At 47.0% G+C, this 27992-nt stretch overlaps 12 protein-coding genes across 12 annotated transcripts; 7 read left to right on the top strand and 5 right to left on the bottom strand.

Moving 5' to 3' along the window:
• Positions 1 to 1180: 1180 nt before the first annotated feature.
• ASPWEDRAFT_46571 (BTB/POZ domain-containing protein) lies at positions 1181 to 2534 on the bottom strand. The gene is made up of 3 exons (XM_040836794.1): positions 2202 to 2534; positions 1962 to 2151; positions 1181 to 1907 (listed from the first exon to the last, which is right to left on the bottom strand). The coding sequence occupies exons 1-3, from the start codon at positions 2481 to 2483 to the stop codon at positions 1279 to 1281; spliced, it is 1101 nt and encodes a 366-aa protein (XP_040683486.1). The 5' UTR covers positions 2484 to 2534; the 3' UTR covers positions 1181 to 1278.
• A 974-nt stretch (positions 2535 to 3508) lies between these two features.
• Positions 3509 to 5659, top strand: ASPWEDRAFT_46570 (S53 family peptidase). Its single transcript, XM_040836793.1, has 5 exons — positions 3509 to 4489; positions 4538 to 4673; positions 4717 to 4810; positions 4855 to 5158; positions 5211 to 5659. The coding sequence occupies exons 1-5, from the start codon at positions 3603 to 3605 to the stop codon at positions 5560 to 5562; spliced, it is 1773 nt and encodes a 590-aa protein (XP_040683485.1). The 5' UTR covers positions 3509 to 3602; the 3' UTR covers positions 5563 to 5659.
• Positions 5660 to 5886: 227 nt separating this feature from the next.
• ASPWEDRAFT_177546 (acyl-CoA thioesterase) lies at positions 5887 to 6847 on the top strand (the record flags this gene model as incomplete). The annotated part of the gene is made up of 2 exons (XM_040831673.1): positions 5887 to 6000; positions 6059 to 6847. The coding sequence occupies 2 exons, from the start codon at positions 5887 to 5889 to the stop codon at positions 6845 to 6847; spliced, it is 903 nt and encodes a 300-aa protein (XP_040683484.1).
• Positions 6848 to 7411: 564 nt separating this feature from the next.
• ASPWEDRAFT_177545 (uncharacterized protein) lies at positions 7412 to 8474 on the bottom strand (the record flags this gene model as incomplete). Its single annotated transcript, XM_040831672.1, has 4 exons — positions 7412 to 7630; positions 7688 to 7922; positions 7985 to 8114; positions 8159 to 8474. The coding sequence occupies 4 exons, from the start codon at positions 8472 to 8474 to the stop codon at positions 7412 to 7414; spliced, it is 900 nt and encodes a 299-aa protein (XP_040683483.1).
• A 2414-nt stretch (positions 8475 to 10888) lies between these two features.
• On the bottom strand, positions 10889 to 11680 carry ASPWEDRAFT_46565 (uncharacterized protein). The gene has a single exon (XM_040836792.1). It carries the CDS (start codon positions 11531 to 11533, stop codon positions 10952 to 10954), a length of 582 nt encoding a protein of 193 aa, XP_040683482.1. The 5' UTR covers positions 11534 to 11680; the 3' UTR covers positions 10889 to 10951.
• A 508-nt stretch (positions 11681 to 12188) lies between these two features.
• Positions 12189 to 13782, top strand: ASPWEDRAFT_297878 (uncharacterized protein). Its single transcript, XM_040833324.1, has 2 exons — positions 12189 to 12836; positions 12915 to 13782. Exons 1-2 carry the CDS (start codon positions 12424 to 12426, stop codon positions 13624 to 13626), a joined length of 1125 nt encoding a protein of 374 aa, XP_040683481.1. The 5' UTR covers positions 12189 to 12423; the 3' UTR covers positions 13627 to 13782.
• Positions 13783 to 14442: 660 nt separating this feature from the next.
• On the top strand, positions 14443 to 15153 carry ASPWEDRAFT_33035 (uncharacterized protein; the record flags this gene model as incomplete). The annotated part of the gene is made up of 1 exon (XM_040833736.1): positions 14443 to 15153. One exon carries the CDS (start codon positions 14443 to 14445, stop codon positions 15151 to 15153), a length of 711 nt encoding a protein of 236 aa, XP_040683480.1.
• Positions 15154 to 15714: 561 nt separating this feature from the next.
• Positions 15715 to 16469, bottom strand: ASPWEDRAFT_46564 (uncharacterized protein). The gene is made up of 2 exons (XM_040836791.1): positions 16407 to 16469; positions 15715 to 16358 (listed from the first exon to the last, which is right to left on the bottom strand). Exons 1-2 carry the CDS (start codon positions 16455 to 16457, stop codon positions 15885 to 15887), a joined length of 525 nt encoding a protein of 174 aa, XP_040683479.1. The 5' UTR covers positions 16458 to 16469; the 3' UTR covers positions 15715 to 15884.
• A 583-nt stretch (positions 16470 to 17052) lies between these two features.
• Positions 17053 to 18081, top strand: ASPWEDRAFT_122386 (glycoside hydrolase family 43 protein; the record flags this gene model as incomplete). Its single annotated transcript, XM_040829155.1, has 2 exons — positions 17053 to 17410; positions 17456 to 18081. The coding sequence occupies 2 exons, from the start codon at positions 17053 to 17055 to the stop codon at positions 18079 to 18081; spliced, it is 984 nt and encodes a 327-aa protein (XP_040683478.1).
• Positions 18082 to 19961: 1880 nt separating this feature from the next.
• Positions 19962 to 21935, bottom strand: ASPWEDRAFT_165498 (uncharacterized protein; the record flags this gene model as incomplete). Its single annotated transcript, XM_040829907.1, has 6 exons — positions 19962 to 20319; positions 20388 to 20514; positions 20592 to 21253; positions 21380 to 21545; positions 21661 to 21820; positions 21882 to 21935. 6 exons carry the CDS (start codon positions 21933 to 21935, stop codon positions 19962 to 19964), a joined length of 1527 nt encoding a protein of 508 aa, XP_040683477.1.
• Positions 21936 to 22835: 900 nt separating this feature from the next.
• On the top strand, positions 22836 to 25507 carry ASPWEDRAFT_188231 (uncharacterized protein; the record flags this gene model as incomplete). The annotated part of the gene is made up of 5 exons (XM_040832210.1): positions 22836 to 22943; positions 23009 to 23963; positions 24034 to 24834; positions 24885 to 24913; positions 24989 to 25507. 5 exons carry the CDS (start codon positions 22836 to 22838, stop codon positions 25505 to 25507), a joined length of 2412 nt encoding a protein of 803 aa, XP_040683476.1.
• A 1201-nt stretch (positions 25508 to 26708) lies between these two features.
• Positions 26709 to 27793, top strand: ASPWEDRAFT_297850 (ankyrin repeat domain-containing protein). Its single transcript, XM_040833323.1, has 2 exons — positions 26709 to 27518; positions 27603 to 27793. The coding sequence occupies exons 1-2, from the start codon at positions 26886 to 26888 to the stop codon at positions 27639 to 27641; spliced, it is 672 nt and encodes a 223-aa protein (XP_040683475.1). The 5' UTR covers positions 26709 to 26885; the 3' UTR covers positions 27642 to 27793.
• The last annotated feature ends 199 nt before the right edge of the window (positions 27794 to 27992 follow it).

The following is a 27992-nucleotide window of genomic DNA, read 5'->3' as shown; positions in this document are numbered from 1 at the left end:
ACATAGTATAGTGCGTTAATGTATTTCGGAAGTATAAAGTCAGCATTCGTGTAGCATTCTAAAATATGAGGCTGTTGGATCGGAATGGTCCTGCTTGGAAATTATCAGGTCCACTCTTTTTTCTTTTTACGGGATATACACGACAGTCTATGCCGTCTATCTATTTCTATGGAGCTACGTGTTAATATGTCTGTGATATCTGCGTGTGCTGTACATTCTCTCTGAGTGCATGGTGCATCATGGCTGAGTCCAGTATGGGTATACACAGTGATATCGAAAAAACCTTCCCAAATTTGCGATACTGATGCTGATGGTGGTTGCGATATACAAGCTGTAGTATGAGTTTTCATATGGCTTGCATAAGCAGAGACACGGAAACGGATACATAGATATCCTCGTCCTTGATGCAGCCTACTGGGCACCAATGGCATGGACCAGTTCTGAGCCTCGTAGATGCCTGAGCCTATTGGCAGTACCATCTACTATTTTTTGATTGATGCCTGATCGGCGGTTCTCCAATTATCGTTTGGGTAGGTGAGCTTCATGCATAGGATTTAAAGTTCCCCCAAAAAAGAAAGAAATGTAGACAATGAGGAGATGGGATTGTATTATAGTCGATGCTCATTCCATTTAATCTTTCTTTGTCATTACTTTCACAGCAGAATAGTATGATAATAGGCACGGTCGAGCGGATACGAAATCAAAATGATGAAATATTCGAATCATAGCTGAGAAATGGAGAAATGACCAAAAAGTGAAACTTCTACCACCACCATGCATCGTTCATCTTTTCCAAACATGGCATCACCAGGTTGCACAATACATGACAGACTGGATGGATAGCGTCAAAAGGTACGAACCATAAACTGAGCCCTTTCGCCATTCAAAAAAAAGCATCATACGTCAACGCAAGCTCAGGGACTGACAGGAGGCGTACTATGGTGAGAACTATCCCCTCCTTCGGCAGATTAATGACGGCTGGGATCTAAATGGTGTTTCTTCATTTGAACAGGGCATTGAGAGGAGGAAGTATGCTGTTTGTCCATTTACCAGGGCTCCTATCCATAGGCAAATCGCTACGTCTGACCTGGATTATGATTGGTTTTGGATGATGACGCCGGACTGCGTGGCGTCAGCATTTTACATATTCATAAAGACAAAGTACTAGGTGGGATGAGGGCGTGGTAGTCGAAACGAAGCAAGTTGTTATTTATATTCTATCCTTCCTTCCAAGCAAATACAGACCAAGTCCGAAAAGAACCGGGACTTGGCCTTCAGTTAGAGCCAAATGACCTTTTCAGTAGACAATACGGGATAATTAGACTTCTTGTTTGGTGGTATCCCGGCATAATGCTCTACCCTTCTCTCAATCCCACCCAACAGCGCTGGATGCTTATCCATAATCGGCTTGAATATGTTGTTCACCACATATTCAATCTTGGAGCACGGCGCCAAAAGCTGGCAAACCCAGGTCTGCAGCCGATCACTAGGCAAGGTAGTGGCAAATAGCTCATCAACCACATCCAAAAACTGCGGGTACTTGTTCCAATGCCGTTCTGCGGTGCGTCGGAATCGGAGGCCAGCGAGATAGTGAAGAGCGGGGACGGAATACTTGTCTGCGAGAACGTACATGCGCAGAGATGTGAAAAGGGCGATTGGGTAGTCTTTTTTTGGTCGTTTCTGGTTATTGAAACGCAGGAATAGTTTCTCTATCCGGCTTTGTTCTCGATAGACGTTTCTGTCTGTGTAGTGCTCCTTTTCGGATGGAGGGCAGTCGGAGTCGTCTGAATCATACTGTAAGGGCTCTGGGTCGGGCTCGCCGGGGTTGGGGATATAGTCCTCATCAGAGTCGTCATCTTCGAGTGTTCCTTCGTACTTGTAGTCCAAGATACTCGTTGGCTGGGCAGCTAGAAACAGAAGTGTGTCAGTAGTGCTCATTCCAAAGCTATGAGACCTCAAACCTGGATCATCTTCCGGGTCGATGTATTCTTCGTCCTCGCGAAACTCTTCTGGACTCATGGTTGCGATCGGTGATGGCAGTCCATCGAAATACTCCCCATCAGTGTAGTTTCCCGTATACAGAAACTGGAAGAATCGTTGCAGCATAGCGGGGTCATCCTCGGAGAGGTCGATTGTATTCGTGCAGGTTTCCTTTTGATATTCAGCATCCATCCGATACACCTAGACAGGAAAAGACCAACCCTGAAAGACCCTCTGCAAGCACCGTCAAAAAAAGAACTCCGAGGACACACAATCGCCCGATGCACCTGAAACTTGTGATCCCCACAGGTTACCGTCAGGTCAGAGTATTTGCCTGTTTCAAGTAGCGATGATATCGAGCAGTGGAGCATCGAGGCTGTGATGTATCTGATGTCATCGCCACCGGCAGCAGTTATCTGCTTCTGATTGTGCTGGTCATCCTGTCGCTGACGGTGCGGAAGGTATTGAGCCGGAGGGGACAAGGCGCTAGAGGAGCCTGACATGATGCTGTAGTCCTAGAAATCTGTCTTCGAATATATGTTGGAGATTCTTGTGTATTATATCTGGGAGAATAAAGTACTGGTGGCCGAAGATCAGGCAAGAGCATTCCGGATTCTCAGGCAGCAATCGTCGTTTATAGGCATCCACCACGTAAGGGACACTATTGCCTAATCTTGTGAATTCTATATGCACACTACAGAGAATAGGTGCTTTTACTGTGTTACTATGTGATTGAAACTTGACATGAGAACTGCAGATATATCGCAATGATAAATACAAACAGTCAACCAAACTTTTATTTATTCTCATCCTCAATGGATAAAAACGGACATCCAGCACAGTACTCTGACTGCTTATGTGATTTTGACTCATTAGTCACGTGGTGTGATCTGGGTGACTCCTTTATTCATGTTATTGATGTATTGTTGATTAGATGGAGGAAAGATGATGCTGTGGTGATACTTTCTAGGGTTCATGTTGATGCCTGCTAGTCCATATTAGGTATGTTGTCTCCTGAGGCATACGTGGATTCAGGTACCACTTTTGGGTATGATGTCATATTTTTATTCTGTTTATTTTATCTTTCATTTTATCCCTCCACACAAGATCATAAAATGTATATTATCATTATCATTATCATTATCATTACTATGATACGGCATCTGCATAAATAACGCATGAATTTATCATGAATCATTTCTGGGTATTGATATATATACTCGGTATGGATCACCGCCGATCGATTGACATTCAACAAGCTTTGCTGACGAACGTTGCATCTGAACAACTGGCCATATATGCAGCAATAACTGCAGTAAATCAATTAAACCGGACAACCGGCGGAGTCCGATAGAGCTATTGATGCAGGAATAATAATGCTGACATGCGACAGTCAGCAGACAGACAATGGTTCGCCTAGCCGAAGGTGCGACGCTGCGGAGATTAATCGACAGCACTAGGCAATGATAAACACCGCCACGCTACTGAATTGATTAATTAATTAATGATGCGTTCTCAGGAGGGGCCCAAAATGGGCCTATTTAATGCGCCCTATTTCTCTCGGCTTCAGCCAAGAAAAAGCTTGACTGCAACTCCCTGCATTCACTCGGTCAACTTTCACGATGCGCTCTTCCACGCTGTTGGGAGCGCTGTTTCTCGTCGTGCCTTCGCTGGCTGTTGTCCATGAACATCTTGCTTCTGTTCCTTCGGGCTGGAAGCGTATCTCCAATGCTCCCAAAAGCGACAAAATCGTCCTGTCGATCGCTTTGGCTCGCCAGAATCTCGACCAGCTCGAGTCGAAATTGGCTGCTCTGTCGACCCCTGGTGAAGAGCAGTATGGGCAGTGGATGGACCAGAAGGATGTCGATGAGGCATTCCCGACTTCCAACGATGACGATGTGATGGAATGGCTAAAGGCAGCTGGTATCTCGCATATTCACCGTGAAGGCAGTCTGTTGAACTTTGCCTCGACGGTCGGCGAGGCCAACACGCTGCTCAACACCACCTTTGCATACTACACGAACGGCAACGCGAAGAAGCTGCGCACGACGCATTACTCGCTCCCAGACAACCTGGCACCTTCAATTGATCTCGTCTCGCCGACAGTCTTCTTTGGCAAAGACCATGGCGCTGCTGCCCGGTCGCACAAAGCGCACAAGTCGTCCAAGGCCATCAAAAGAGAAGACACTTCCAACTGTGCGGATATCATCACCCCCGCGTGTCTTAAGGAAATGTACAACTTCAAAGACTACACCCCCGACCCCTCGTCTGGTAGTCGCGTTGGTTTCTCGAGTTTCCTGAACCAGTCCGCTTTGTACTCTGATCTGGCCACATACGAGAAGCTCTTCCAGATTCCCAGCCAGAACTTCTCCGTCGAGCTGATCCACGGAGGGGTTAATGACCAGAACCCCAACACGGCGCAGTCTGACGAGGCCAATCTGGATGCGCAGTTGCAGATTGCCGTTGCTCATCCTCTGCCAATGACTGAGTTTATCACTGGTGGAAGCCCGTAAGTAATCCACCACTACGGAGAGCTGAGTGTATCTAACGCGATCAGACCGTTCATCCCCAATGCCGATGAGCCCAGCGACAACCAGAATGAGCCGTATCTGCAGTACTACGAGTATTTGTTGTCCAAGGAGAACGCTGCTTTGCCCCAGGTTATCACCAACTCTTACGGTGATGATGAGCAGGTAAGCAGACTGGCTTTTTATCGCTTCATCGCTGACCTTTCAGACTGTCCCTGAATTCTACGCCAAGCGAGTCTGCAACCTGATCGGATTGATGGGTTTGCGTGGTATTTCCGTTCTTGAATCTTCTGGCGACACTGGTATGACTCCTCATCTCATCTGTGACTCCTGCTAATAATCCTAGGAATTGGGTCTGCCTGCATGACCAACGACGGTAGCAAGAAACCCGTCTTTACTCCCACCTTCCCTGGAACCTGCCCCTACCTCACCTCTGTCGGTGGTACTCAGTCCTACGCCCCTGAAATCGCCTGGACCGGCAGCTCCGGTGGCTTCAGCAACTACTTCCCCAGAGCGTGGTACCAGAAGAAGGCTGTCGAAGGCTACCTCGCTCACCAGATCACCCCTGACACCAAGAAATACTACTCGCACTACGCCAACTTCAGCGGCCGTGGATTCCCGGATGTCGCAGCGCACAGTGACTCTCCTTCGTAAGAACACCTTCAAAAACCATAGCATATCAAAAACTAACAATAATTCTAGTTACGCAATCACCGTCTATGGTCAAATCGGCGGAATCGGAGGCACATCAGCCGCCAACCCCGTCTTCGGTGCGATCATTGGTTTGCTCAACGATGCCCGCCTCCGCGCTGGCAAGCCCACGCTTGGTTTCCTGAACCCTCTCATCTACAGCGAGGCGTGGAAGACCTTCACCGACATTACTGCTGGCAAGTCGGTTGGGTGCGATGGAATCGACCCGCAGTCTGGATCGCACGTTAATGGATCGGGCATCATCCCCTTCGCCCACTGGAACGCAACCACCGGATGGGACCCGGTGACTGGATTTGGTGTTCCTAACTTTGAGAAGTTGAAGGAGCTGGTTTTGTCGTTGTAAATATAGATATTTGTGTGAGTGAGGTTTGGTGTTTTCTATCTTGTCATTATATATTCTGCATAATTAAATATTAAATTGCATTGTCTTTCATCCATCCCCTCATCTCTTATCGTACTTCGTATCCCCTGAATATCACTGGAGATATCCACACTCCTAATGCATGTTATTGGTGCACAATACTGTGCATAAAGTACCCACTTTGCCAGGGGTTTTTCCGCCTCCGACTATCGCTGATCTTTTTTTATCTTGGATCTGTTGTCTTTTTCTCGCGCATAGACCAGACCGATCTTTCCTTTCTTTTTGTTTTCATCTATCATCATCATAATGGAGGCCACACGGTCATTCCTCTGCGCCGCCTGGCAATCCGTCGGCTTCTGGAAAGCCGCTGCCATCTTTTTCGCTCTCCTGAATCTCAAAACCCTCCCATTCGTCTGGCATGTACGTTACCCCCCCATCCCTACATTCCAACCATCAACTGACAAAACGATAACCCTAGATCCGCGTCTACCGCTACTTCTTCAAACATGGCTACCTAATCACCCCCGCCGTGGAACAACCCACCCGCCCGAGCACTGAAATCCTCAACCCGGTCTCCATCTTCTCCCGCGCGCCCATCATGGAAATCGACTTCAACATGCACAAGTCCAACTCGACTTACTTCTCCGACCTCGACGTGTCCCGAACAGCACTCATCTCCAGCGTCGTCGTGAAAGGCGCCGCCCTCCTCGAGAAGCGACTCGAGGCGCAGGGGAAAAAGGGGTTCCTCGGCTTCATCCTCGGAAGCGTGTATACGAATTTCAAGCGCGAGATCCCCGCCTACGCGAAGTACGAGGTGAAGTCGCATATTGCGAGTTACGACCAGAAGTGGATTTATATTGTTACGTACTTCCTCAAGCCTGGGATGAAGGGTGTCAAGAATGGGGAGAAGGTTGATGAGGAGAAGTTGAAGAAGGGGCTGTATGCGGTTGCTATTAGTAAGTATGTGCTCAAGAAGGGGCGGTATACGGTTCCTCCGACGGAGGCGTTTGAGGCGGCCGGGTATGCGCCTTTCTTTGGTGCTGCGGCGGCGGGGGATGCGTCTGGGTCTTCGAGTGCGGTTGAGGATAATGCTACTGCTGCTGTGCAGCGGAAGGAGCCTGTCGGTGAAGAAGGCAAGAGTGATGAATGGGAGCGGTTGAGAGAGGAGATCGATCGCGGATTGGTTGTTATGCAGCCGTTTATTGACGAGGAGGGCCGGTTGCTGGATGACTTTGTGGCCAAGATGGGAAGGCCTGGGTTTGTATAGATTAGATATGATAGATGGATAGATTTGTATTATAGATAGTAATTGTTGGTCTGGGATGGCCGTGCTGGATAAGATACCGACTGGATTATTGATCGGCAGGGGTTTGAATGCTTCTTGGTGGAGATTGCATAGATTTGTCATTGAAGATAGTGATAAACAGTGCCTTGATAATATTGATAGATTGACGACTGATAACGAGCAATGGCCTTGTTGGTGATCCCTCCACTGATAAGCCAAATCGACCACGATCCTATTTCCAAGCCAAGAAAGGTACGGTTTCCTATTTTGTCGACTTAAACATGAAAGAATGTGCGTCATATCTCCTTGAAACCTGCATGGATGACGGTTAGCAATGCGTGACACTTTCCGTGGATAATAAGCGGACAACAGTACACACATATTAAAACCTCCCCATGCAAACAAGCTAATCGACACGATGTCTAGATCTAGAATGATTCCCTGGGTTTGTAGTATGGTATATGATTCCGCGAAAAAGACTTCCAAAATATGCAAGTCGAAAAATTCGTACCGGTACAGGCGCCTGAGACTTCAGCAAGCCGTGCTTTACCTCTGCCTAAGAGGAAGCTCCATTGGCATCTGATCCGCCATTGTACCAACAGGTTGATTCGTCATTTGCTGAAGGAATATCCGGAAATTGGGCTCGGCCGTCTCTAGCGTTGTGAAATCAAACAGCTTCGACATCCAAATGTTGAGGACTGTTCCATTGTAGAAGGCCTGTGGGATTCTTCCATGCTGCTTGCCCATGAAGGATAGGACGAAGACCTGGGTTTGAATTATCGGTTAGAAATGAAACTGTGCAAGAATAATGGTCAGACTTACCGGGATGACCATATGCTCAGATAGCTCTGGAAGCTCCATCCGGGTAATGATTGCGGCAAGAATGGACATCACCTCCCCGCGGAACAGCCTCTCTTGCTCTTGGATATTATGCTGGAGAATGAACATGGTGTGGGGGTATTGTGGTGGAAGCTGCCACGCCACCGATGGAGTGAAAAACCTCCTTTTGAACAAGTCCTCGTAGTAATAAGAATGGAAAACTGTTTCATCGCAAGCGCTAAACAAAAGCAGCCACAGTTAGCATATACTGAAATTATTAACAGGGGGGTGCTTCCTTACCCTGTGTTCCATGGAGTTAGTGACTTGATCGTGTCTCCCTCATCAGCGAAATTCTTCCTGGGACATCCCCCAAACTCCCACTCCATGCGATATGCAAGAACGACTGCGCTGCGCATGGCGGTGGGCCGTTCTGATAGTTTTTGATCAACCTGGCGTTACACTGCACCGTCTCACGAACCTCTCCGTCGTAGTCGAAATCTATTGGGTGTTCATGAAGCGCTTGTAGAGGAAGAGGCTCAAAGAAACACGGCCTCACTGGTTGTGAATAGCTGCCATCGTCAGAAATAAGCAGAGAACGACAGTAGATTTTGAGGTTTCGGTATTCCGAGGGCTCAAGAAATGGCGACGTCAGGGCTTTCACCATTTCATACATGCCGTCGAGCTGGGCGATGTACTGCTGGCGGTTGAACTGTGCTCCCTGGCGATCATGGGTGTTTTTTGAACGGGATGATAGATTAGCACTAGGCCTGACGTTCTCCGAACCAGACATCTTTGTGGGGAGTCGTTGTTGTCAGGCGAAACTATGATGAGCTGGTGGAGGAGGAAGATGAAGAAAAGAAGACAAAGAGGTGGTGGCTGCCTAGATCCCAATTCGCCCGGGAATGTCATGGTGGATCAAAAGCGTGTACACATTATGAATGACATTTATAATGATGGCTAACATGAGGCAACCATTTGTTTTCATAAATGATATGAATTTTTGTAAATAATCAGCGTTGAGTATTGTAGGCAAAAAAGTGAACAAGAATATTGAAGTGGTGGGGTTCCCAGAACAGACAGTTTATTTGAACAAAGTCTGATGTACAGGAAAGCCCATACTAGTGACAGTATCTAGTCTTTAAGTCATTTCCAGAAAATTATTTAAATAGGAATCAACCTACTGGATGGTGTAATCATCTAGTCTCTCACCCTTACTAGAGAGGAGTTTTAGTGTCACTGCATGGTAGGTTATAGATTTACCCAATAAAAACCTTATAGTTATTCGTATTATTCTCTTTACAATCATAGAATTTGCTGAAATGTGCAGACATGTTCCGTTATGATGGGCCTGCAAAATTGCTTTTAATCAGAATATGGATACGACCGGGACTTTGAAACAAAATCTTACAAAGAAGGCCACAAAGCATTGTCAGACATGTTAGATAAGAGTAACATACGGGAAGGTGTAGTGTTCAATATACTTAAACTGCCTCATCCTCCATTTTCGCCAATACCAATACTAGGCCGCTGTCTGTAGCGCCTAGGTGAGAAAGATGGTACGTAAATGTTATATCCTAGGATCGTTTAATACTGCGCTGCTACTTACTTTTGCTCCTCCCGAGGTTGTTGCTTGCCAATTCGAACCTGACCTAGCCTTTACCTTTTACCTAGGAAAGAAATTATAGAATATACGATTATACCGACAACGAGAGACTTGTTAAATTTGATAACTATGTAGCCAGACTTTGGTTGTATGGCATGAAAATCCACATGTGCTAGTCCATTCTCACATCTCCAACTTATACTGCTGGGATTGTACAGAGACTGGGCAATGACAAAACTGCTTGGCCCACCAAAGTTGCTCCTAAATCAAATAAGGCATACGGTCAATCCAATATATCAAACAAAGGCAATCAAGCGTCTCGGTCAACGATCAACAAATGCTATCCAGCTCAGTGATCATGCTGGGGCCAGAAACCCAACAAAAAGCATCCTGTTATCTGCGATGCTTGCCTGGAAACTTATCAGTCCATATACGCGTAAAAGGTGAAAGAACAAACCCAGTTTTCATATCCGGGGCTTTCCTATAATGCCCTACATAAATTCGGTGACACAACTGGCAAGGCAAGACGTAAGCCAGCCCGAGCACGTCAACCAACCTGTCAGGTTAGATTTACGTTACCACATGCTATGTAAACAATGGAAAATGATTACCTTCGCTAACACAGGATCTACTCGCGCTCATGTCAGTCATGCTTCCTTTGCTAATAGGTGAAGAAAAGGAATGTGGACGTACGTAAATGCTTGCTGGCAGTCTCCAACACAGTCACAGAGCCCGCCCGTGATTAGGAGCGAGAAAAGGAGCAAGAGGAACAAGACTTGAGAGGAATTGACGGAGTCCATTCCGGATTTCTTATGATTGGCAGCAATGAAACGGGCTGAGTCGAAGGCAGTGTAGCTTCAGGGATGAAGAGACGCGGATGGATTTAAAAAAAAAGAAGAAATGGGCAAGAAGGCACTTATAGACAGATTTGGTGGATTCTGATATCAACCAGCCTCGGCAGCTCCTACTGCCACTGTGGCAGTGTTGCTGTGGTATACTTATTTCCTCCCGAGTTAATTTGATTCAGCTGATCTTTCGCCAAGCATGGCTTCATGGGTTTGCCTATCAGTGGGCTTCTATTGGATGGGAGGAAGTAGCTTCCCACGGAAAACAGAGGGGGTGGGCAAGTACTTTGGTTCAAAGCCTAGCGCTTGCCAAATCCGGGCGGTCTACGCAGGCTAGATGTCAGCCAGCAACCAATGAGTACGATAATCTCTGCAGCGTTCGCATAGCATTTTGTAACAAGAGATCATTTTTTATCGAGATGCCTGTGTAATCCAACACTGATAGCTGTCTTCCCAGATATCGTGTGGTCTACAAGGGTATTTCAAAAGATCACTTAGTTGCATACATGTACAAGTGTGGTTATATTAGACTATACTGGGATACCTTGAAGGTCCCCGCTTTCTTGTGTGGATGGAGACCCACACTGTGTAAACACCTAGAAAGCTAAATATCTTATTTCGTTGGCTATCAGCTGATGGACAAAATCCATCATAGTCCCACGAGCTCGTTGAAAAAAAAAAAAAAAAGGCGATTTAGAAGTCAATCAAACCATAATATTCAAACCACGAAAAAAGTAAATACTGGTGATAATTGACTCAAAGAGGGGCTGAAAGCCTGTACGCCATGTCTTTGCCACTCATCTGCCAAAACGTACGCATTCAAAAGGGCAGCATATTGAAAATATCGCTCCAAAAGTCCCAATCAGTCATTGTATGAGCATCGTCGATAACCTGGCCAGCGTCGTTGACTGTGTCCTGCTGGTCGGGGATCCCGTTATGGTTCAAATCCCACATGCGGGTTGTTGAACCATCATGATTCTTCAGTTGGCTGACTTCAAGAATAGACCCACTGGGCATCACGAATGACTGGTGCTCACTTAAACAGCATAAAGCGACCAAGCCACCACTGGATGCAAGAGCACTAGCGACTTTGATCGTTCCGCAGAATCTCATGATGGCAAAAAGTCGGTTCAAGATAACCTTCTTTTCGTCGCCATTTCCTTTCCGGTGGAAAACGTTACTCGCCGTAGAGAGGAATGATTTCGCATTCTCCTTGTCGGGAACAAAGGTGGGAAGAGTCTCGGCAGCTCCGTTTAGGTACGCAGATATATTTTCAGCAGCTTTGCGTTCGGCGACAGCGTTGCCAGATGCCCGGGCATTTTGCCAGCTCACCGTTTCATCGTTGAGCTTTTTCATGCATTCCAGGAAAACTGCATCAAGGCGAGAGGATTCGGACGACATGCTGGCGAGTATGTTTCACGGAGTGTAGAGCAATGTGCCTGAAAAATCGATGGAAATATCTCGAAGATTCCAGAATGTATATAGAAAGAGGTCAGGTTTATCATAAGAACAAGAAGGTGGGTAAGTTTCATTTCCCCGCATGGTGGCATTTTTTCCCATGGAAATTTGAGTCATTTATTTTCAAATTTGTATGAAACCAAGACAGAGTCGAGGCAGTGCATTTGATGCCAAGTGCTTCATCCTTATCGTGCCAATAAAACCGAAAAGGATGAAAGCCAATGAAAATTGGCGCAATAGAACAGGCATACACATCCATCAGAGATACATTTCTAGAACAGCCATACCGTCATAGACTGCACATGTCATGCATTCAATGTGGTATAACAGTGACGAGTTCTGGCAACAAGAAACTGGCATAACTATCTTTTTGTCTCTTACCATTGAATATATCTGGCTCCTAGATTGAGATATTTTCTGGAAAAACAGCGAACATGAAGAATTACACAGCATTCACGGATTCCTCTGAGTATATCAGCGTACCTATTGAATGGGTGAACGGGGATATGCATATGGGTGCAAGCGGAGACGACGAGGAGACCACGGTCTCTGCTTGTTCGTCCTGCTCGGCCTCAAGTGTTCCCTCGAGCTCTATCATGGATCCTGGTGCTCAGACCCATCCGCGACAACCCTTCTTCGGCGGACAAAGTCAGCCGCAAGCTAGTACACAAAGGCTGTTTAAGTCTGTCACTGATTCTCGAGATTCAAATGAGACCCTCACAGAAGGTGAAGCCCATAACAGGCCTGGAGAAGACGTTGCTCCGCAGACTCTGTCAATCATCCACTCGTTCGTACTGGATGCATTGGATGGCTTGCCGCGAGCTGCCCTTGACATGCTGCGAAGCACATTCTCCCAGATGCGTCGTCCGCTGCAGTCCTTACTGGTCCTTTATCTTACAGTGTATATTGCGTTATGGGGTCTTATATTCCTCTATCAACATATGGGGGAGATCGTATGTAGCGAGCAATCACCCCTGCGCAGGCTCTGCAAGAATGATGCTCCGGCTGTGCCCCCTCCGAACCAAAAAATGTACGCGAACTTCAGTCAGACATGCAAGGCACAGGAAGAGTTGGGCACAGTTTTCAAAAAGGCAGGGCAAGGCGCAAACCTGGCGCTTAAGATGAAGAGCAGCGAACATGCTGTCAGAGACCTTGCCATGCGAGTGAGCAGCAGCGACTTGGACTCTAAGCAGGTTATGGCCCAACACCTGGTCCAGATTGTCCAGTCCTCGGATCCTATAGTGAGGTGAGCTTTTAGCTGGCAGCAGGATTGCTAGTCGGATGACAGTCAAGGTGCAAACGATTAATATTCTCTCAATGATAGTGGCCTTTCCGAGCTCAGTGCAAAAGTTAGCACGGTGGTGAATAGTGTGATTGCAAACGATAAATATGCAATAAGGTCACTCAGGTCTATTGAGGCGCATAGGAAGTTGCAGTATTCGCCGGTTATCAGGGCACTGACAATCATCGACCCGTTTGGTGTTTTAAGGTCTCAGACTGTCCTTGCTACAGACGAGGCAGAGCTCAAAGACAGTTTTATAAAAACTGTCGCCTCTATTGTTAAGGGAATCCCTTTTCTTATTGAAGAGGCTGAGCGCGTTAAACAGAAGCTTCGGATCCTGGAAGCTGCTGTTCAGGCCATTTCCCATCTCTCTCGCAAGGAAGAGCTTATCTGGGAAAGCAGAAACCCATCAACACAAAAACGCGATATACTAGAGATCCTCTGGGACTTCCTCACCAATGATAAGATCAGGCGCATGGAAGTATTCCAGAATCATTCAGTCCTGCTAAAGGATCTAGCCGGGTACTACAAAGAGGCAATCAAGGTGATTGACGATACGATAGTAACGCTGCATGATATACAAAAAACCATGAACCAGTTTAGAGACGCCCATACAAGACAGGTATTTATCGACAGCGAGACTCCCCTTGCGGTTCGCATTGATATCATCCGTTCTGCGGTGGACAACCTGAACAACCAAATGTTGCATTTAGGCGGAAGAGACTGGGGAGATCGATGGGAGATTGAAATGTGATGAGGGACCTCCCTACTGTGAGTCATATATAATAACCTGGACTGGCCTATGGAAGCTCTCCATGTGGAAGAGCCGGTACAATACACCGGGGGTGCATCACCACCACTGCTTCCCCTATCTTTATTTGATCTTGTTTCAATGTGATGGATTAACAGAGACCTGATCTGCATTGTGCTAATTGTTGTTTTTTACATGTTATGTATGTAAACTCCACTCACTTTCCCTGCTTTTAAATCGAAGTTGTACGAGTCACAACTCGCTGATATTTCATGTTATTTTTTAAACTTGTACTATATGTTCCCCTTATCTTGATTAGCAAGTACATATGACCACAGACTCGACTCGTGACACGCTACTGTTATAAACGATATTGGGGTCTTGCGGCCAAAGAAGTGTGTTGATTCCCGGGTATGTTCCTACATTGATGGAAGAGTTCCTCTCAAGCGGCCTGTCTTGTAAATAAGCAGTCTATGCAGCAAAGAGACAGCAGTGGGATCGAACTGCAACTCATTTCGCGGGTGAAAAACCGTCTTTAAGCCGTCTGTTATAGCATTGCTGTCTCTCAGGTAGTGGCAGATGGAATTCCAGATCTCTCGATGAGTGACTGTCGACTGACGGAATCAAAGGGACCATAATGGGTTGAGGGAGGGAAGAGGAGGGATGGCGGGGATGAGGCTGATATCTGCTCTTTCCCCATTCACTCGACAGCGGAACTTCGCTTCATCCCCAACCTCTCATCTTCAAAAACCTCTCTTCATTACCTTCATCTGTCCGAATTTCTTCTTCTTTCCCTATCGATCATTATTCGACGGCAACATGTCTTCAAATGAGGATCAAGCGGTGTCACCAAGCGCGAGCCATCGCCAACCCTCCTCAGGTGGAAGATCCTTCCAAACATCCCAGACCTCCATCGATGCCGCAACAATAACACCAACGACTGAAACAGACGATCCGATAATATCATTCTTTGCTCTCCTACTTTACGCACACCGAAAGATGATATCGAGATATTGCGCGATGATTCGAGCAGGGATAAGAGTATTTGCAGGACAAGATATTGAGAACTACACTGTGTATCATAGGCTTGACACAGAGCTCGGACAGCGCTTGGGGGAATGGAATAATGTCAATGACGAAAGAGAACTCGCCGTCAAGATACCACCAGAGTCCGCGGGCCCACTTGACCTTGACGATGATGATCGCCGATTTCTAACACCACGAAAGGACACGCGGCCATTCGATGATCAGGTGCAGGCTCATATGCGTTTAATGGATCATGTATCATCTGAAATAACGGGCCTGACACGAAGACTAAAGCAAATGGCCACACAGATTCCGATTGGAAGTATAGACATGGTTAGCAAGCCAGTCGCGTATCGAGTGAATCTACGAGACTTGCTGGACTTGATAGACTGTGGGAAAAGAATATTTGCAGCGATGTTCAATGTTTACCGGAGATTTGAAACACTCGCGCTGTCATTTACGCTCGGAAGAATTCCGGACTATACAATGGCTCCGAAAATGTAGGGAATATTCCCGATGATATTCGAAGGCAGTGAGGCGATAGCGGGCGTTCGGGTCTGTACTCAGATGATTCTTTAGCAGATAATGATGACTGACAGGATTTGCCTATCGCATGAGCTGGGGAATCCTCCCTATTGTCAGTGCAAAGTTATAGAAACAGTCAATTGTTTTTCCATTGCCATCAAGGCCGATATCGCGGGATATTGTATTAAAATAGGGTTAGAGCTGTACCCGGCAGGAAGGGCTTGCTGCATATACTCGCCTTTTGTCGTTGGGCTATGTTGATTATCCTTGTACTATGGATGCTAGAAAAATTGGATTGTCAGCTCATCAGGGTTTATAGAGTGATATTATTAAGAGAAAAGGCCAACAGCCTTCTGCTGATTGACCGGTAACTTGAAGCTCGTGCGTCGCATGTGAAACATGTGGGCTTTTTGTCTTGCAAATGAATCTATACCAGGGAGGCCAGCAAGCTTTGTGTGTATCGTTATGCACCTCGGAAGTTTTAGATAACTGCTGAACACCAACTGAATGACAGTAAACATGAACAGATCTCGTAGATATGCTGGAATTGAATAGGAATAGCGCCTGGCAAAATACTGGTGACTTGACGAACAGTTCAAATGACACCGACTTGAATTTTGCCATGTCAACAGAATCAAGGTACCTCGTGAATTTTTGATCCTACTGATCATCATCTCAGTATAATCATATCCAAATTAATGTCTCTCTGACTAGAGCTGCTTTCTCGGGGCACTGCCTCCCTTCTTCTTGCTATACCCACTCCGATACACCCCATCTTCACCCACCAACGTAATCAACTCGCCCACATCCTTCGTAGCAACGGATACAGCAATTGCCTCAGTGTTCACATCCTCCCCGGTGACACGTACAGACTTGAGTCCATTCGAGTCACTCTGCGCCAGCAGCAAAGTCTCTCCATCCTCGGCCGTCTTCTCATCGGCAATCAGAAACACCCACGCGTCAACTCTGCTTTTCTTGGCATTCTCTGTGAGAAACTGTGCCACTTTTGGAAGATCCCAGCCGAGAAATGGGGATTTGAAAGAGTCAATGGGGGGATGAGTTATAGAGTCATAGTTGTACGCCTGGATTGCCTCTTTGCTGGTTTCTGTCAGCAGGATGATTGTTGGCGGGGACTTGATCTCGGTGGCTTTTCGATAGGCGTTGATCAGGATGGAGGAGAGGGTCTGTTGATATTAAAATTTATTCTTAGATAAAATGCTAAGGATACATACCTGAGGGTGTACCTCGTGGGTAATAATAAGAGGAATCAACGACTCACTCATCGTGTATGGTTGATGAATGCGGTGTTGATTTAGAGTCGTCGTTTCTGGCTGGTGATAAGTACCCCACATAGATCCGATCAACCAGTAAAATACGATTTAGTGGAGCATTGCATCATCCTGTCGATCATTTAGACATCGAGAATTCAACTGGTCAGTCCAAGCTTTATCAGTTTATACATTGCAGCTGCCGGAATGTCACGGCTTCGGTCATCTGGAGTGCCTCAGTCTTATTATCCAGTATCAAGGAACCACACTGAAGACTATGAGGGAGCTGCAATAAAGAGATGGCTATCGATTGGTTTTTGATTGGTTTTTTGCTCATATATATCGGGCTTGGATTACATATCGTCCTGAAGTAATCCCATGTTAGATGAAAATGTATCAATGACCAATGGATCGTACTTATCTTATCTCTTTTCTTCAGCCAGATCTGAATAAACTCCGGTGGGGTATGATAAACAAGCGGGGTATATTAATTAATATCTGTAAATTAATGGCTGATCCATTCCACTAATCACCGCCTCGCATTGAATCGGGCCAATATATAAAGGCAACACTGAAGAGTAAATTATATCCTAACAATTCAAACATCAGCATGGCAACTCTATCTCACATTTTCGCAGGTCTCTTGGCCTTGTTGAATTTCTTCTCTCTAACAACTGCATTTACCAATCCCATCCGAAACCCCGGAGGCAGTGATCCCTTCATAGTCTATACCGGGGGATATTACTATCTGCTAACCACCACCTGGTCCGATGTTGAAATTGCCAGAGCAACCACAATCGAAGGACTTGAAACAGCAACTAAAAAAGTAGCTTATTCAACATCCACGGCATCGCGATGCTGCAATGTCTGGGCTCCCGAGGTTCACTATCTTGATGGGAAGTGGTATATTTACTATACCGCTGGCGATAGTTCTGATCTAGATGGCCAGCGACTTCATGTTCTGACTGGTATGACTACTGCTTTTATGATGATATAAATATTAATCAGTATAGGCGGTGCTACACCATGGGACGAGTATACCTATTCTGGCCAACTCACCACAGAATGGTCCATCGACGCCTCTGTCCTCCGCTTCAACGACTACGGGCCATATCTGATGTTCTCCTGCTTCCACGGCGTGACGTATCAATCCATCTGCATCCAGCAACTCGGATCCGATTATGTCTCTCTCACAGGCGATATCCACGTCATCTCCCAACCCACTGAATCCTTCGAAACAAACGGCACCCCCGTCAACGAAGCCCCAGTTGCCTTATACTTTGGTGGAAACACCTACATCACATACTCTGCGTCCTACTGCTGGACACCGTATTACTGTCTGGGCCTACTTACTTGGGACGGGACGACGAATCCCACCGACGCAAGCGCATGGAGTAAACACAACGGGTGTGTATTTGCGTCAGCGAATGGAAACTACGGGTCTGGACATAATGGTTTCTTCACGAGTCCGGATGGATCGCAGACGTGGATTGTGTATCATGCTACGACGAATAGTGCGGGGGCGTGCGATGATAGTCGGTATACGATGGTGCAGTTGTTGGGGACGCATAGCGATGGGAGTCCGAATTTTGGGGCGCCGGTAGATTGGTCGCATGTGTATAGTGAGCCGAGTACGTAGTTATTGAGCGTGTATATACTCGAGCTTATGAATCGATTATCATCTTGTCAATTGATGCCTCAAACGCCAGGCTACACAACGCATCCCTGTCACTGTCGCGCCAGGGGCCGTCGACATCCATGTCATGACCATCTTCCCGAACAAAGTCTAGATGTTCCACAAGGGTGGCCATTTGGTCATCTCTCAGAATGTCAGAAAAACTACCTAACTCGAACAGCTGTTTAGGCGAATACCCTAGGATCTGTTCCGAGTTTTCAGACCACGCGCACCACCAACTGGTTAGGCGACTCTCATAGGGCAACCATGACCCCAAACTTTGGATAGCGCCAGGGATACGGATCGGCCCGTTCTCACAGCGTTGTAATGATACTTTTCCTCTCCCAATGGCCACCCATGGCCGTTCTCTGCCACCACATGTTCATGCCGGGAAGTGATGTATCTATGGGGCTCTGGCGAAGTAACGAGGTCTGACGACGACTGGAAATCGCTCACAGCAGGGCCTGTAATATCTGAGATGGCGGGGTAAGGAGCTATATTTATACTTTCAGTAATAGCATGTGCATCGTCTGGTGAACCAAAAGCCAGTGCAGCTGGCTGTGCGCGATGATACGAGCCTTGTTGAGTCTGGTCGGCCGACGGGTTGATTGAGACGACTGAACGAATGGGAAAGACACGATGAGAGCCTTTGAGGCTTACACTGGGTGATTTGCAAGCATCGTTTATTCTTCTGGTCGAACCAGACTTGCGCCTGAATGTGGCACTCTGTTGTGAACTATGCCAGCCGGGCGTGCGACCACTTTTACATGGGTTTGGTGATGGCATCTCCGTCAAGTCGAGCCATAGGCCTTCGTAAGAGCGTGCAAGATTCTAGTTTGTATCGAAGGGGCTTTGGAGGGAAGAATAATTGATTTTGAAGCAGCACTTCAGGCTGGTCATTGACAGTCAAGCTGGACAGACCTCTCGAGAAGCTCTGCAGAAGCATTGCTTCCAAACATATCGGAGAACCTGCTAGGCTAATAAAACCCAATTAAATATGCATTCTGAGTGGCGCTTTATGCTGGGTGTCTCAAATTGTAGTAATAAACTTTTCCTGGAACAGACCCCTACTATCAGTAGGGTGTCAGCCTTGCTAGATCTCGAACTATCTTCAGCGCTGCCTCGGGCGAGCCCGGCAAGACTAGCTCAGAATTAACAGCCCCATTTGAGCTTAGTTTAACTAGATATCTTTGGTGTCTTACCGTGGACTCGGGTATTGTAGACACTCATAATGATGTTTAAATGTATGCCTTGTTCAAGCATGCTACAAATAGTATATACCTGCAACCAATTTTTGGTTTATCATTGGAATATGGAAATGTAGGCAAATTATTCGTCTTGTTCACCTTGAAAAAAGTTCCTGGCTCATGCATAATTTGGCACTGATGTCTTGCTCAAGGAGGGGCTCCTTATATATGATTGGAATGGTAAAAGTACGCCAAATAATCACTGAATTCGTAGGGTAGCTTTATTATATCTCTATAAAATTTTCAATAACGATGTAATGCAGGCCTGCTCTGATACACCGACTCAAGAGTTGCCCCAGTTCATGTCATATTCAAGAGACATTGGTAGTTGGAAACGAGACCCTGGCTTAATATTTATAACCAGCAAATAGGACCGATAGCTACCTAAAGCGTAATTTCGGAGAGCTATAGTCGGGTCCATGAATAGCAGAGGAATATCCGAGGGTTTTAAGATGTTATATAGACCCAAAAGGAAAGACAAAGACGGATAGCAGGCCACTATGTGAGAGAAAGCATGGGATCTTGAATAGCATTTCTTAGTCGACTGATCTTTATCGTTTGATATCACACTTATACTAGACTCAACAACCCCAATCCTCATTTGTATCCAACCTCGATCATCACATCTCCGTTGTTATTGAAAACAGGATTCTGATACTTAAACGTGCCTTTTCCGGGAACCACAAATCGTGCCGAGTTGTTGAGGTCCGTTTGCAGCTTGGCCGCGATATCATGTAGGGGAGCCTTTGCCAGGCTGTCCTCGAGCTGTGTTTTCATTTTGTCGCAGGCCTTGACCAGTCTGTCCATGACACCGATGGCCATTGCGCAGTCAGTTTTGACCTCGTCTGCGCCAACTTTGAAGTTGTTTTTGGCGAGGTCCAGCGACAGGGAAAACCCTCCGTCTTCTACGGCATTGAGAGTGACTTTTGTCTGCCATTCAAGCCAGACGTGGACTCTTCCATGGAATGTCAGTCACGGCAGGTGGCAATTAATCAGGTTGGGTTGAACGTAGACATCACTCACTTGTAACTGCAGGCCCAGGGGGCAGACATCCCACCACCACAGCCACCATCGGCAAGGATATTGGTTTTACCAGATAGATCGATGATATTAGATCCCGGTTGTGCCTCCATCCTGTTCTTTGTAGTGCCTACCGACGGATGGGAAGTCCGTCAGTCAGTCATTCTAAAAAGGCTTCTGTCATCTTTGCTTGGACGCCGAACTTACATGTTATCTCGAGCCGACCGTGTGTCTCTTTAGTAATTTTATGCTGCTCATCCTGGGGCGGATCTCCCCAAGTCCATGACATGGAACCATCGGTACTAGGGGCCCAGTTGAAGAAATTCATATCGCCATGCCCGCCATCTCCAATCCCAATCTCCCAATCCGGCTCCGTGACCTGACTCAAATTGGTACTTTTAACCCACGCGTACGTCGCGTTGTTAAAGAGATGAAGCAGCCGGGGCCCCGTGGTGCGCAGGAGATAGCGATCCCAGAAGATCCCCTTCTCAATACACATGGTGCCGTCCATTCCGTCAGAGACAAAATTCCCAGAGTAGGGCAGAATCGGCTCGGAGGGGAACTTTTTACTATCAGTCATTTGCAGATACAGGAGCATGTTATTGCGCCCGTTCTCGAGGCCCTCCTTTGGTTTATCTTCTCCCGGAGCAATGTACTCGTATGTCTGCAATTTCAAAGACGTAGGAGGGAAGCTGGGTGCATCTGCATTGACCGTGTCTGGTTTTGCGGTGTGTAAGCCATATGCAACAGTGCGCTTTCGTCGATCGATCATCGGTCCTTCGTCGACGAACCACTTTGCCAGGATTCCGCCAAGGGTAATGATGTCGTCCGAGTCCAGATTCGCTCCCTTGAAATCGCAATGTTTCATACTAGGATTCGTTTGAGCATAGTTTATATTAACAGAGGGGAAGCATCTCCGTACTTTGGCTTGATTATGTCTCCCTCTGAGAAGTGAATTAGCTCAGGTAGCAAGCTTTTGGGACATCGAATATCACTTACTATTGAATGTCAGGAATAACGACGTCAAAGAATAGTCGCCTGGCTGCTTAATTGCACCTCTCACTTCCTTGTCCTCTGCGGAACCCGGCTCAATGGTGGCCAGGTCAATCTGTACGTTGAAAGCCACGGTCCAGCCTTTGATCTCGTAATCGACTTTTCCGACTCTTCGGAGAATATTAGTACATGTATCTGAGGTTCCATGGTCATACGAACGAGTCCTCATAGTTGAAGTGCAGTTTCCCTGAGCCAAACCTCGCCATGTATTCGAAGCCGGCACGGCTTGCGCCCGTCACTTTCAGGGAAATCAGAGGCTGTTCAATTTCGGCATCCAGATAATGGCCTGCTTTGCTTTTGCATTTCACATGGGCGAGCTCCGGGTGCTCTTTTACCAGCTTGACTAGCCCTGCATTTATGGCTCGTTGGGAGACTGCCGTGATCTGTGTACCGTCGTTTTATCCGACTGCCCTCGATATATGGAAGAATGGTTGCTTTTCTTACCTCGGAAAAACCTCCCAATGAGGTCTGAAGGCGCCTGGCAAGCTCGGTGCTCATTCTGATGCGTGTCTTTATTTCTTTGTCTTCGGATATGCGACTTTTGGTTGGGTCGAGATGTGATGGTCTAAGTCCTTACCTGGACCTGAACACAAAACTTTACGTGACTGCAAGATGAATGTTTTCGTAGGCCTCTGCTTCCAATGGAGTGATCAATCTAGTAGACGACATAGTGCCCTTTTTATTTTCAGCTGAACAAAAAAAAAAAAAAAGTGCTATGTTAACCAGACACATCATCACATTAATAATCATCCTTATAGCCAATCATTTTTGATAAAGCTTCTTTGTCCAGCGATCTGTCATTGAATCATCTAAAAAGTATCCAATCCCATTGACGATCTCACCATGTATCGGAGAGGCCGAGCTGTCCAAGTTGTTCGAGGCCATGGATCGACATGACTTCAGCTAGCCACTGCGAAGAAAAAGAAGTGGAGTAGGTAACATTTGAAATCACCACGTCCAATAACACTGTTTCTTCCCCGCTCCCACCTGGAGATCATTCTGCACATAGCCATGACAGGCAGGCAGTAGTTCAGCTTTGGATCATGTATCTACGATGACATCACCCTTTTCGCTCAGCTGCATGGTGTTACGCAAGAACCCCCAAGCGGATCACATCATGTCCATTTCGGAGGTGCCGAAGCAGAAGAAACCGGGCAAGATAAAAGGCTAAATTTTTGGATTGGTCCAGTCAAATTGAAGAAATAGAAACGTCCAATATAGAAAAGAGAGCTGGGTATTGGTTTACGGCTACGAGGCAACACACCAACCTTTCAGGTATGTTTCTATTGGGCCTCAATGCGCATTGCAAGTATTTAGTCAACCCAATACCTCGTCCCTCTCTTTATACTATCTCTATCTACCCAAACAGAAATAAGCCAGTTTCAGTGCAGATCGAAGATGAGTACCCCCGCCATCCAGCCCAGGACTCCAGCCCAGTGGCTCGAGTACGCCCAAAGTAAAATCGTATCATCAATCCCATTAAGACAAGAGAAACGCTCAGAGCAGGTAATTGACGACGCAGACTTGTTCTTGCAAACGCCGATTCATGGACAGATACTAAAGTGGCACAGAACACCAGCATTCAACGAGACGTTTACCTAGACGATTCTGCAATCATCAAGCAGCCAGAGCAGCTACTGTACGTTTACACAGATGTCTTTGCATTGACCAAGCCTGAGATCACCATCTCGCCTCCTGATATCGGTCTGGTCCGAGTCCAGACAAGGGTCCTAACCGCAGATACGCCCGTCCATCTGAATGTCACACCTGGGACTACTGGCTGTGAGGTGTCGATTTACGCTTCGCTTCTGAACCAGCCGATCACCGTGTCAAGCGGTGGCGCCGACCCCGTTCATCTGGATCTCGGTCCAGGGACGGATCATGTTGGAGTTCGCCTGATGATCCGTCCGGGTCAGGTGCATGCTATTTATCAGAAGCACTATAATCAGGTGAAAGATGAGGACACCCAGGCCAGCCTTGAGACGCAGTTGCAGATTGCCCTCGCGCTCTGCTGGAGAAGTATCCCTGTTTCCATTTCGCTTTGCTCGTATGTTGTGGCGGTAACTGCCAACCCGGCGCTATATCCACGGCTCAATATCCAAGCAGTAGCATTGGGCCAGCAACTTGCTGCGCAGGCCATGACGGGTCCTGATATGGGTTATGCACCTGTGTTGAACATTGATAGCTACAAGGAGACCGTACGTGATGCGCTGCGGGCTGTGGCTGCGTTTGAGGAACAGTATGTTCGGTTCCAAGATAAGAAGGAGTCTCTGGACGTTCAAATCAAAGCCTGGGATACTATGCTTGAAAAAGCCAACACGCAGAGACAGATCCACATGAACCTGAGGAGGCTGGCTCTGGACAAGTATAATGATGCCCGAACCGCCGTTGCTCGCTGCCTTGAACAGTTTTTGGCCGATAATAAAGATATTAATTCTGCTGCACAAGTGTTCCGGCGTGGCCTGGAGAATTGGGCGGCCAAGGAATTCTTGAAGGCCGCATTCGATATCACCATTGGCGTGCTGAGTACGTTCATCTGCATTCCTTCTCCCCATTCAATCTACACATTTGTGGTGCCCTTCTTACGATAGAATAGAGTTTACATCGGCCATCGGCAAGTTCGCGGACGACCGCCCTGGCAAAGGTGCTGAAGCTTTAAGCCAAGCAAAAGCTGCAATCGATGCACTGCGGCAGGCATGGCAGCTGCCAAACCAGAGAGAAAAGAGACTCTCCCCAGCCACGCTGGAGGGCCTTACTAATTGCATGGTCGGGCTTGAAAAGATGTACCCTATAACAGATGAGATGGTGGAAGGGGTGAAAAAGTTAGAGTCTGATCCGAACGCTAAGATACCCACACTCAGCGACATCTCAGGCGGCCGGGATGGCGATGCCGATGCTTCGGCTATTGTCACACTTGCTGCGTGGGAGAAATGGTGTCTTGAATCTGACCAGCAAGTCGAATTTGGAGTCAGTCAGGGAGTCGAGGGTGCTTCTGCATATCGACTAGCTCTACAGAAACATGGGGTTAGTGGCAAGGCGCTCGCGCAAGTTCAAGCCGAGGCCGTAAAAGCTGGACATGAATATATCCAAGCCGAGCTGGAACTCATCGGCTGCAATAAAGATATCGCAGACTTGAAAGAATTGCGAAAGAATTTTAAGGGTCAAGAAGATGTCTATGCGCAGGCTGAATTAAAGTTCTTCAAACGCTTCCTGGCCATCCGAACCAGTCTTGTGATGGAAATGCGCAAGTTGGTCTGGGCACACAAATACTGGGCTTTGGAGGATTCTACGGTGATACTTGATTCTGGAAAGCTATCTGCCGATTTCCAAGCTGATCTTCTTACTCTGGACTCGGAAATGGAATCCGCAGACGAAAAATACGCCACTGATTATCAACGTAAGTCTATTTCAACCTGTTTTGACGGAGACAAACTGATCTATCGGCAGCATTTAACTGGACTGTACCCTCTTCGGATGTGAGTCTGCATCTTTCTTTTTGCGAACTAGTATCATATAAAACATTAGGACAGATGAACTGACATTATAAAAAGCTTCCTTCCAGCTACGGAGAGCAAATGATCGAAGGACTAAAGGGCGATACCCACAGCGCCAGCTTCACACTTGCACCCGCTGATCCAAAAACGGAGCCAAACTTTGCCAGTAAATTCATCAATGGCTCCCACTTCCGTCTAGATGGTCTGGAGACATTTCTTCGTGGTGTCGTTCCCAGACCTGAGGCTGTAAAGAATGGGGTCGCTCCAGTCGACATGCAGATCCTAACCTCTGGTGTCTATTCAGACACCAAAGATGGGAAGATCTTCCACTTCACCAGTATTCCGAGAAGCGTGCGACTTTCCTACGATCTCACGGAATCGGGTGCTCGCGGTGACACGCATATCCATGCGACGTTCCCAACTAAGGAGCATGCTGAACCGACACCTTTCACGCAATGGACTATCAAGTTGCTGCATCCTGAGAAACTGGATCTCAGTGGTCTGACGGGGGTTGATTTGGAATGGACAGGCAAGGCTCGATTTGAGGGAAGTAGCGAGAAACTATCCGCAACTTAGGGTGCAGTTCGTTCGATTCATTACGATGTAAGACATCTAGATATACTACTACGATGATGCTGGACGAGCCGACCTTGTCACCTATTGTGATATGTTTAATAGCTGGTTCTATCAATACAGTTCCTACTGAGTCAACGCTTAATAGGACAATAACAGACGATAGGTTAACTTAGAACTTAGAAGGCTAGTATTGGCTGGTCTGCATATATCCAGCTACAGATCGTAGTTTGCCCTTGTCTGTTTCTTCAGTTTCTTTTTCATATCACATTAGTGGGATAGAGCAGCTAGAAGGTCTTTATCCTATCTTATTTTTTGATGAGGTGGACTATTGGTTAATACTTAATTTGGTCATTCTCATTATACCTGATCATGACCAAAATGTATGGTCAATAAATAACCCATGATCATTGTCTGGTTACAAATATATAGATATTTTTGAAAACTACTAGGGGCTGAAGAATAGAAAGCGAGACACAACCTTTGTGAGACTGGCGGGTTGAGTTGATCGGATGATGGCGACAATGCGATAATGACAACATGTCCACGCGCATCGACAAAGAAAGATAATCGAATGCTTATCAGCTCTATCTGGGTAAAGATAAGGGCACTCGTATGTTCGTCACGTGTAGGTAAGAAAGTTGGACCACGTCGCCGATCGCAGCCTTGTCTGTCAGCCAGCCTGATGTTTCGTGCTTGTTGCCAACTTCAAGAAACGACTTGAATTCAATCCAACTCTCACCACTTAACTGATAACACGAAGTCAACTTCATACTAGAGGGGATAGGTATGGATGGATTCAGCGCAGCCGCGGCTGTCTTGCAGGTGGCCCAAATGGCCGGTCAAACCGCACTGGAAGTCTATGACTTTATCTCTATTATTCGAGGTGCACCCCGCGAGATCGCGATCGTCACTAATGACATCCAATCGTTTCACACTCTCGTCTGCAATCTCGAGAACTCCTTGCGTACCGACGCTGTATTTTCCATTGTCAATACGGACGCAGAGGTCAGCAACTCACTCTTGAATCTTCGGAGCCCCATAAATAATTGCAGCGCAGCGATTCAAAATGTGCGGGAGAAAATAAAGCCGCATTTGAAAATGGACGCCTCTCTCCAAACAGCCGGGGTGGAAACCGGAAAGCACACCCAAGCACCAGTCCGCAATACCAAGATCAGCCGTATGGACGTGCTGTGGTACTTTAAGCGAAAGGAGGTCTTTGCGTTGGCTACAGAGCTGGAACGCACCAAAGCTACATTCAGTGCCGCTATGGGAAACGTTACACTGTATGTGATTTTGATTGCCATTCTTCTCTTGATATTCCGATATTCTTCTTCAATCCAGCGAGGAAGCTAAGTCAAATGCAAACAGCCTTCTCACAATGAAGACGAATGCCATAATAAAAGGCAGCACAGTCCTTCAGGGCGATTATCATTTCAGCAATGACCTTGGAACTGCATTAACCAAGTACGCTGCCTCGGTGGTGGATGTGCGGTCAGAGGATCAGTCAATTATATCGCAGACAGAATCAACAATTTCCGTAGCGCCTCTACCCGCTGCCCCATCCGGTATAGAGCAAGCAGAAGGGCTGAAATCTGCCGTTTCGAACAACTCTGTCTTTCTTCTCAAAACGCTCTTACAACATGTCCATGTTGATTCACGGGACCGAAAAGGACGCACAGCACTATCTCATGCATCCGAGCAAGGGAAACTAGAGATTGCCAGGCTATTAATTGAGCATGGGGCATCTGTATCCGCTCGTCAATGGAGCGTCAGTGGCTGGTCCGAGGGTCGAAACCCGTACTGGGAGAGTGGTGCCACTCCGCTGTATTATGCAGTGTCTCAGCGTCATACGGATATTGTCCGGTTACTGCTGCTACATGGAGCCAACCCGGAGGCAAGAAAAACATCCGGGTGTCCCCTCGTGCAGACTGCTGCTGGTGTGGACTGCATTGAAATTGTCAGGCTATTGCTCGACAAAAAGGTCGATGTGAATGCGCGAAACTACAAGGATGTATGCAATCCCCCCCTTTCTTTCCTCGAGTATCATAAATACGTCATGGCGAGACTAATAAGTTCCTTGAATAGGGATGGGCAGCTCTGCATGCAGCCTCAAAAATTGGCAATACAGAAATAATAAAATTATTACTAGAACACGGAGCCTTCCCTGACATTCCACTCAGACAGCCTGATTCAAAAACACCACTACATTTGGCCATCGAGAGTCAGAAACTGGAAGCCGCCGAAACTCTCCTGCAGTACGGCGCAGATTCCAACGCACGCATGCTCGAAGACGTGACACTATTACACCTCGCTGCTGCGGGAGGCTGGGTTCCCGGAATTGAATTGCTAGTAAGCAATAGTGCGGACCTTGACAGCAGGGACGCCTTGCTTCATGAAACCCCGTTACATAAAGCTGCAAGAAATTGCGAGATGTTGGCTATAGAAAAGCTATCTGAGCTTGGTGCCAATACACGAGCAATGAATG

This window comes from Aspergillus wentii (assembly GCF_001890725.1).
Source record: "Aspergillus wentii DTO 134E9 unplaced genomic scaffold ASPWEscaffold_10, whole genome shotgun sequence".
Taxonomy (NCBI): domain Eukaryota; kingdom Fungi; phylum Ascomycota; class Eurotiomycetes; order Eurotiales; family Aspergillaceae; genus Aspergillus; species Aspergillus wentii.
This window is presented reverse-complemented; position numbering and strand designations above follow the sequence as displayed.